We start from the raw sequence: 9478 nt of genomic DNA, 5'->3' as shown, positions 1-9478 counted from the left end.
GTAGCCCTGGCTGTCCTGGAACTCACTTTGTAGACCAGGCTGGCCTCGAACTCAGAAATCTGCCTGCCTCTGCCTCCCAAAGATTTTTAAAAATTAATTAATTAATTTATATGTGTGAATGCAGAGGACAGCTGCCAAGAGTTATTTCTCTCCTCCCATCCTGGGGACTGAACTGAAGTCACTGGACTTAGAGGCAAGAGCCTTTACCTACTGAGTCATCATGTTTTGATTGAGCATGGCAGACAGTGTTGTTTGGGATTCCTATGATCTCTATTAATGTTCTGCTCAGAAACTTGACCACTTTATACACACTCATACTGAACACCAGGAGGACGAAAGTAGTTGAGAGGCTACCAGGGGTCAGAATCAAGGGAAAATGAATGCTAGACAATGGGACATACAGCAGAATCCATCCCTAAAACCAGGGGCTCACCTCACCTACGTGGTCCTCTTTTAATCTGGCCAGTATTTTAAGTTCTAGGGCCCAAACACAGTTCCAGACAGACTTAAAGGAAAGGCCAGGTAGGGACAAGAAGAGGTAGGGAGGACAAAGTCTCTCCCTGTACATACCCTGCTGATCCTGACCTAGACTTCTCCCTTTCCATGGCAGGCGAGCCCTTATATCAGAAAGCTCTCCCACACTCCACAGCACTTGGCCAGGCAGGCTTCCTCCTAGACCAGAAGCCCCTGTGGCTCAGGGAGACCAAGCCCCACTCCTGCCTCAGCCATGACTCACTTCCCCACGGCAAACACGGTGACGCCAATGGTCAGGTTCAGCGGCTGGTACATACTCTTCAGAAGCTCTGGGTCGAAGGTTCCCTCGGAGACGATGGGTGCCAACCACGGGGTAAGTGTCAGCAGCTCTGTGGGTCTGGCACAGGGGAGGATTAGGCCATGGAAGCCTGCCTTCCTGTTTGGAAGCCTGGGCAGCATCTTGGTCCTGTTTTCTGGGTCTCAATTTCCCCATGTGAAAGTGGGGATAATAACAGCTTTCTCCAGCTAGGGCTGGGAAGCCTGAGAGTTGGGATGGACACACAGAGTGTCTAGAGCAGTGGTTCTCAACCTGTGGGTCACGACCCCCACATGAGTCGCATTCCAGATATTTACATTTATGAACCCTAACAGTAGCCAAGTTACAGTTGTGAAGTAGCCACACAATAGTTTTTTGGTTGGAGGTCAGTACAACATGAGGACTGTATTAAAGGGGTCACAAAAAAAAAATGAGTCTGGTGAGATGGCTCCGCAGTTAAGAGCTCTGACTGCTCTTTCAAAGGTCCTGAGTTCAATTTCCAGCAACCACATGGTGACTCATAACCATCCGTAACGATATCTGATGCCCTCTTCTGGAGTGTCTGAAGACAGCTACAATGTACTTACATATAATAAATAAATAAATAAATAAATAAATAAATAAATATTTTTAAAAAGGGGGGGATGTCACAGCATTAGGCAGGTTGAGAACCAGTGCTCTGGAGTGTCCTAGAACTCATAAGGTGACAGAGTGTACCATAGGTGGCGTGCCCTTTCTAAGTAAGGCATGCTGCACAGTGCCACTGTTTACTGTTCCAGCCTTGTACAAAGTAGGTAATATATGATCTCAAAAGGTAAAGCAGATTCAACTGCCTAAGGTCACACAGTCAGTGACAGGTGGAGCTTGGCTCCCTGGCTTGCTGGGGCCCAGGTCCCCTTTGCTATTGATTGCTATCCCTCCACCATCCTCACCATCCTCTGGCTACTCTGGATCTCCTTGGTCCCCTCCCTGCCACGACCAGGTCATTCCCTGACACCTACCCGTGTTCCAGCAGCTTAGGCTGAGGGTACTGTAACCTGTAAACAAGAAGAGCCAGTGTGAGGGAGGCAGCTCCCACTCCCAGGGCCAGAATCCAAGGAGAAAGGGTCTACTTACTGTGTCACAGGCTGCAGCAGTTTCTCCTCCCTGAAGGGCAGCTTCATGTTGCTGGTGGCAGAGAGAGAGGAGGACTTGTCAAGGATACCTTACTGTAAGCATAAACACAAGGGTTAAGAGAAAGAGAGGCACGGGAATGGGGGTGGGGTGCAAGATCCTGGAGAGGCTACATGAGCACTCAAGGGGGAGTTGCCTCACCTTTTCTTTGAGAAAAGAAAAATCTCTCCCTTGTTGAGAAATTTCCGAGTAGGTTAATCAGCTAGCAGCAAGCCCCAGAGACCTACCTGCCTCTACCAGCTCAGCATGAAGATGTGTAAGGGAATCCACACCACCATACCCATGGATTTCACAGCTTTTGGTGATCAAGCTTGCAAGAAAAGCATTTTATTGACTGAGCTCTCTTGATGGCCCTCTTTCAATTATGTTGAGGTGCAAAGCTTACTGGCATGGTGGAGCAGCAGAGGCAGAGAGGCAGAGAGGCAGAGAGGCAGAGAGGCAGAGGCAGATGGATCTCTGTGAGTTTGGGGCCAGCCTGGTCTACAGAGTGAGTTCCAGAACAGCCAGGGCTACACAGAGAAAATCTTGTCTCTAAAAACCAAAATGAGAGAGAGAGAGAGAGAGAGAGAGAAATGTTTTCTGTGGACCTGCCCATTGAGTCCCTGCCACCACTTTACCTCTGCCTCTATGAACTGGTATTTCCTCTTAAAGTAGAACAATGAAGAGAAGGCTAATTATTAAATACCGATCTATTGATTTATTTAGTGATTTACTTAAAGCACTGCTTGAATTGCCTATCTGCCAAGCATGACTTCACTTGCTACAGGATGAGCTGGAGAAATAACCAAGCCGATGTATCTTCGCCCTTAACCGACATTCGCCTCTGTAAAATCTCGTTTGCTTGCCTGCCTTGCCTTGTGGTGTTAAGAGAATAAAATGTGAGTACAAACTGGGTCCCTTTCAGGAGACACTTCTCCTCCACTCTCTTTGGTGTCGGAGTGCTTATTCCAGAAAGGTATTCGACAATACTGTGAGTGCAAAGTATCTGGCCCTTCATGGTTTGTCTCTGCTCTTCATGCCATTCTCTGAACTCTTATCTACTGTGTCCCTGCTCAGAAGATAAAGGAAGCAGTCAGAATCAAGTAGAGTATGTCACACCAGGATTCAGCATTCTGTGCATCCCGACAATAATTTCTTTGCTCCTACAAGTCCAGACATGCTTTAGCTACGTTAAGGAATGATGCACAAGAACACAGTCCTAAAGAACTGTTTCTAAACAGGTCCTCCTTTGCCCTATTAACCCTTCCTTCCCACTACCTCTGGTGGGTGATAGGCTAGAAGGGAGGTTAAAGGGTCTAAGAACCATTATTAAAGTAGGTTTTGAAAAATATAGGCCTACAGAGCCGCACTCCTCCATGGCCTTTGTATCATCATCTCCTGCCTCCAGCTTCCTGCCTGACTTGCCCTTTGTGATGGGCTATGATGGACACATATAAGCCAAGAAACTCTTTTCTCCCACCCCGCTTTTGGTGATGACGTTTTGTTACAGGAATAGAAACCTAATAGGACAGTGTGGTGGTCTGAATAAGGATGGTCCCCATCAGGTCATATAGGTGTGGCCTTGTTAGAGGTTTCAAAGTTCCAGCCCAGCCCCAGTCTCTCTCTCTCTCTGCTGCCTGTAGATCACGGTGTAGCTCTCAGCATCATACCTGCTTGTATGCTGCCACGCTCCCCATCATGATGATAATGGACTAACTTCTGAAGCTGCAAGTAGGCCCCCAGTTAAACGCTTTCTTTTATAAGAGTTGCCTTGGTCACGGTGTGTCTTCACAGCAACAGAACAGTGACTAAGACAGGCAGACAGCCTGAGCTACATAAGATCCTGTATAGGAACTGAAGAGATGGCTCAGTGGTTAAGAGAACTGACTGCTCTTGAGATGACTTGGGTTTAATTCCCAATACCTACATGGTGGCTCACAATCACCTACAGCTCCTGTTCCAGGGCACCTGACACCCTCTTCTGGCCTCTGGCGGCACTAGGCACATGGCACAGACACATGTAGACACTTAAGCACGTTAAAAAATGATAACAGCCAGGTGGTGTTGCCATATGCCCTTCATCCTAGCAGTCAGAAGGCAAAGGCCGATCTTTGTGAGTTCAAGGCCAGCCTGGTCTACAGAGTGAGTTCTAGGACAGCCAGAGCTACACAGAGAAACCCTGTCTAAAAAAGAAAATCAATAATAGTAATAGCCAGGTGTGATAATACATACTACCTTTAATCCCAGGTTTATTATTTATTTACATATATATATAAATATATATTTATATTATATTATATTATTTAATCCCAGGTTAATATTTATTATAAATAATAAATAATAAATTCAAGGTTAGCTTGGTTGTCCCCATCTCAAAAAAATAAAACAAAACAACAACAAAACAAAGCAAAACAAAACTGTCTTCAAAACAAAAAAGAAAGAGTCCAAAACATATACACAAACCTCTATATCTTAGCATACAATGCCCTGTACTTGCCTGGAGACTTGCCAACAAGAAAGCCATCAACAAATTCAACACAGCAGCTCTTGATCATGGGCCAGAACTGTGGGATCCTGTTATAAACATCTGGACAAGGATTATTCTGTCTTTAATAAAACGTGTCATGCCAGGTAGTGATGTGCACACCTTTAATCCCAGCACTCAGGAGGCAGAGGCAGGTGGATCTCTGAAATTGAAGCCAGCCTGGTCTACAAAGCAAGTTCCAGAACATCCGGGGCTACACAGAGAAACTGTATCTCAGAAAAATCAATCTATCAATCAATCTATTAGTCAATCAATCACCCATGTTATAAAATAGCCTATAATCTAGATGCTTAATTTTTCTTTAGCTATTACGAAACACGAAAGATCTTTTCCCTTGGCTATCAAACAGGTTCACCAAATGGGGAAGGCCTTTTTAGCCCAATGCCACTCAGTTCCCCCTGCATCCACACAAAATGGAGCAAGAGGTTCCTTCCTAACAGGACTCTCTACTGACCACCTCCTAGGTACCAGAACACCAGGCTCCTCAGAAGCAGCAGCCCAGGAGGGCCATGTCTACCCTCCCGTCTAACACACAGCAAGCAGCAAGGGAGGCCCAGAGCGGTGCGGCAATGTCTAAAGCAGAAGTAGGCTGAGCGCAGCAGGATGTTGGAAGGCTGGAATCCCGGGTTCTCAGCACGAGTCTACAGCAGCTCTAAGGAGCACTGCTCAGAGCCATAAGTTAAGGCTACAGGTTCCCTTGGACAACATCAACCTAAAAGATTTCCTGTCTCTCCAAATATGGTCACCCCACTCTGTCGCCAAATCCTCTCATCCAGTACTTACAAGACCTCTGGGCAGGGGAGGTAATAGGGAATGTAGGAGACCAGCAGCCAGTCCTTGATAAACTTCCTAGAAAGAAAAACGCCCGTTAAATGCTATACTGCCTTAAAGGATGGCCTCGCTTGTGCACTTCATTAGGAGCAAAGACCTTCATTTGGGAAAGAGTCTCCTATCACTCCATGGCTATTGACTGCAGAGTAAGGACCCATCTCTAGCATAGGGCCCAGTGTGTAGCTGTCTTTTTGTCCACATAGCTAGTCACTCATGGTATGGCTAGATCCTTGAAGCATGGCTTCCCACAGACAGACAGTAAGGGACATGCAGTGGCCATAACTCCCCCACAAGGCCAATAGGGGTTACTTTAGGAACATGAACAGGGTTTCTTATCAACATGGTTTGAAGGACAGTCTAGGCAGAAAACATGGCAAATAAAAGGCTGGGAAAACCCAAATCATGGCAAAACACAAAAGCCAAAACTAGTTAGCCTTCCTGAGGCTGGAGGATCCTGAGCCTCGAGGGTTGATGGGTCCTGAGAAACCGGTTGACTATCACATTTAGGAGGCAGGAGAACTGAGAAGGGCATGGAAGAGATTCCAAGTAGCAACTCACCACAGGACCCAGAGACCTGTGCCAGCGAGCAGGAAGAACGCTAGGCCCCGGGCCAGTCTTGGGTGGGTCATCACTGGGTGTAGAATAGAAACTGGGCACTTTCAGAAACCCCTAGGACCTTAGGTCTGTCAGGCTCTGGGCCTACCTCACTTGAGGTCTTAGAAACACCTGCAAAGAAATGTTCCAATTATTTCCCTCTTTCAGCTGGCCAGGCTCAGTGGCAGCTAGGATGTCACCCCCAGGCAGTGGTCTATGTCTCGGCTCTGTCCATTCATCAACAAAGTGATAAAGAATCGCCTAGCAACGGACTGGGACAGCATCCCCAGTGACTTAAGTTCATGGAGGCAAACTCTTAATTTCCTAAAGCTATTTCTGGCCACCTGGGAGAGGTGGGGTCTGAGCTTTGTGACACAGGCAGAAGGTGCTTCAGCAATCTGGCTCAAAGACCTTTTGCTTGGTGGTTCTTCACCACCAAAGGGTTGGGGGGAGATGAGATAACGCTACAGGCCACGGAGAGGAGAGTGTGGTAAGCCTGAAATCAGAGAAAGTTCCCAGATCTGGAATCCTGGAGGTTAGGGCTCTGCATACACTGTTCTGGCAAACCCTTCCCTCTCTTGCCCTCTGGGACCCCAGTTTCCCTTCCCAGCTCACCATTTCTGCCTCACTAGCCTCAGGCTCAGGCTTGAGCTGCACAGAACTGCGAAGCAGATGCCAAACTCAGACCCAAACCCTGCAGGTCCAACCCAGAAGTTGGGGCTGCAGAGGAGTACCTTAACTTTGTCGGGCTTGTTCTGGCACTGGGACTTCCTCCTCTTCCTCTTCCTCCTCCTCCTCCTCCTCAGGGGCTGCAGTGCGGTACGGTGCAAGGACCCAGTTGGGTGGGGCAGAGCAGATGAGACTGTCTTTGGGGTTATAGAACCACTCCCTTTGAGTTGACCAAGCTTTAGGATGGAAGGAGGAGCAAACCTCAGCCCAGAAAACAGGAACTGGACTTTCCCAGAGCACAACCCCCAGGCCCAGCCCAGCGCACAGCAGGATTCCTGGTCTCTGGGGCGGAGCCAAGTAAATCTGGGAGCGGGCAAGTACCTAGAGATCTGAAAGCCACCTGAGTCCCACCCATCCATGCCTTCAGCCTTGCCCTGCCTGTGCTTGAACCTTGTCAGTAACTTCTCTGATCTTCTAACTCCAACCCAGCCTGCGGAACGCCCAGCTCCTAGGCAGGGATTGTAGGTCTCCCAACACAGGCTGAGATGTGAGGTATGATTTTGGAGAAAAACTTTCAGAAAGTCAAGGAAAGGGAGAACCAGAGTCTCTGAATCTGGCCAAGGCCCTGTCTCTTCTTAGTCTGAAGAAATATAGTTTTAGCTTGGCTAATGTGCACCAAAGCTGTTTGCAGAGCTTCTCCCTTACCCCTGCTGCTTGAAGAATTTTCCCTTTCCCTGCCAATGTAAACAAGTTCAAGACCACCCGGCCCCTTCCCCATCTGGAGGAACTGACTATCGGTCATGATGACCACAGCTGCCAGAGCAAGATTAGCTGCTCTCAAGAGTTAGCCATGACAAAAATAACAGTCCTTGGGACCCCTGCCTCAGTTTGAATTCTAAGATAAACCGACCTTGCTGACAAAGTTTCTGGCACACCAATAGCTGACCACTAAAATAAAAAATATACTGTTGCTTGGCTAGCCCATAATAATATAGCTGTGTAACCCCCCCCCCCTTCAAAAGAGTATAAAAAAGCTGTACTTTTGACAATCGTGGCTGACTCTCCCTGCGAGGCTGAGCAACCCCACGTGCTACGAAATAAAAACCTCTTGTCATTGCAGCGATCTGTCGTCAAGCTGTGTTTCTGGGGGTCGCGTTCTCAACACTTGGGCCCCTGGGGTCCAACAATTGGAGGCCCAGCGAGATTGTGAGCCCCCAGACCCACAATTGGCGAAGAGATCGGAGGTATGCTCGAGCAGGTCTGTGTCACTTTCTGTTTCGTGTTGTCTGCATCCACTGTCCTGGGAGGGGACAACTGGTTTTTAGGTTTCAGGTTTGGTTTTGGACTGGTCTCAGGTTTTGGTGTCTTCTAGGAGACCCCATCCAGGTTGCTGTTGTGACGGGCAGACGTGTCGGATGTCATGGGCCAAAGGACGCTGGAGGGCGCTCCAGAGTCACGCTGAGAGGTTAGATCAGAAACGGTCCTTCTCAACCCAGCAGCTGCTAGGGTTCAGCAATCGCCTGGCACAAACAGTATCAGGCGTCTCTGGAAATCGCGTGTAGGACGCCCTGTGTTGGTCTTGTTTATCTTACTTGTTTCCTGTGGTGTAGTTGTGACACTTTATTTGGACGAGATGATGGGACAGACCATTTCCACTCCCCTGACTATTACCCTTGACCACTGGATGGATGTAAAAGAAAGGGCTCACAATTTGTCTGTTGAGGTTAAAAAGAAAAAGTGGCAGACTCTGTGTGCTTCGGAGTGGCCTTCCTATCAGACTGGACAGCCACCAGAGGGCTCCTTCCTCCTAGACAAGATAGAGGAAGTTAGAGGATTTTTTTCTGGGACCAGGGGGACACCCCGACCAGGTTCCCTATATTGTTGTCTGGGAGGATTTGGTTTTGTCACCCCCTGCCGTGGGTTTGCCCTTTTGTTTCACTTTCAGATCCAAGTCTGGCAAGAGTGTGTGCCGTGAAAACTGAGACAGAAAAGAAGCCCGTTCTGTCCTCTGGAGATGCAGACTTACTCCTTTTGGATCTTCCTCCACCTTATCCCCCTGCTCAACCCCCGGTGCCAGCCCCACATAGAGGGGCACCTGCCCCAGAGCCCACAGTGCCCCCCCCGGCTGCGCCGCAGGCTCTCCAAGAGCCAGAGGTTTCTTCCACCCAACCCCCAGTACAGGGTCCAGCAGCCCTGGACCCCAGGACCCCTGATGCCCCTATTTTACCCTCCGGGTCTATGGTCTCGCAAATGACCAAGGCAACCAAACCTCTACAGTACTGGCCTTTTTCCTCTGCTGATCTCTATAACTGGAAAACTCATAATCTGCCCCCCCCCCCCGAAAACCCTCAGGCTCTGACTAATCTTTTGGATTCTATTCTCTTCTCCCACTGACCGACTTTGGATGACTGCCAACTCCCTTCACAATGCATGAAAGACAGCGATTTATCCTTGAGGCTAGAAAAAACATACCTGGAACGGATGGTAGACCCTCTCTTCTGCCTAATGAGATAGATGCTGGGTTCCCCCTTACTAGGCCCTTCCTGTAGGTAGGGAACACCTGAGAGTCTATCACCAGACTAATGGTGGCTCCCCAAGGGGCAGCATGACGCCCCACCAATCTGGCCAAGGTAAGGGAAACGGTTCAGGGCTTACGGAATCCCCTTCAGCATTCCTTGAGCGCCTGATGGAGGCATTCCATCAGTTTATGCCCTATGACCCTAAAGCAGAAGAACATAAGGCTACTATTACTATAGCCAAGGATATTAAGAAGAAGCATGCAAAAGTTAGAAGGAAAGCCGGGCGTGGTGGCGCACACCTTTAATCCCAGCACTCGGGAGGCAGAGGCAGGCGGATTTCTGAGTTCGAGGCCAGCCTGGTCTACAAAGTGAGTTCCA

General features: G+C 48.6%; 1 protein-coding gene across 1 annotated transcript in view; it reads right to left on the bottom strand.

The window, feature by feature from the left end:
- The window catches only part of Gbgt1 (globoside alpha-1,3-N-acetylgalactosaminyltransferase 1 (FORS blood group)), a 21438-nt gene that overhangs the window by 1594 nt on the left and 10366 nt on the right, over nt 1-9478 (bottom strand). Inside the window, exons 2-7 of the mRNA XM_021156590.2 lie at nt 6647-6817; nt 5877-6044; nt 5271-5336; nt 1907-1957; nt 1792-1827; nt 737-871 (exon numbers count right to left, since the gene is read on the bottom strand). Of these exons, the coding sequence (XP_021012249.1) occupies nt 737-871; nt 1792-1827; nt 1907-1957; nt 5271-5336; nt 5877-5947 (359 nt within the window). The 5' untranslated portion in view covers nt 5948-6044; nt 6647-6817. The remainder of the gene's footprint in view (nt 1-736; nt 872-1791; nt 1828-1906; nt 1958-5270; nt 5337-5876; nt 6045-6646; nt 6818-9478) is intronic.

The sequence above is a fragment of the Mus caroli genome, chromosome 2, assembly GCF_900094665.2.
Source record: "Mus caroli chromosome 2, CAROLI_EIJ_v1.1, whole genome shotgun sequence".
NCBI lineage: Eukaryota > Metazoa > Chordata > Mammalia > Rodentia > Muridae > Mus > Mus caroli.
This window is presented reverse-complemented; position numbering and strand designations above follow the sequence as displayed.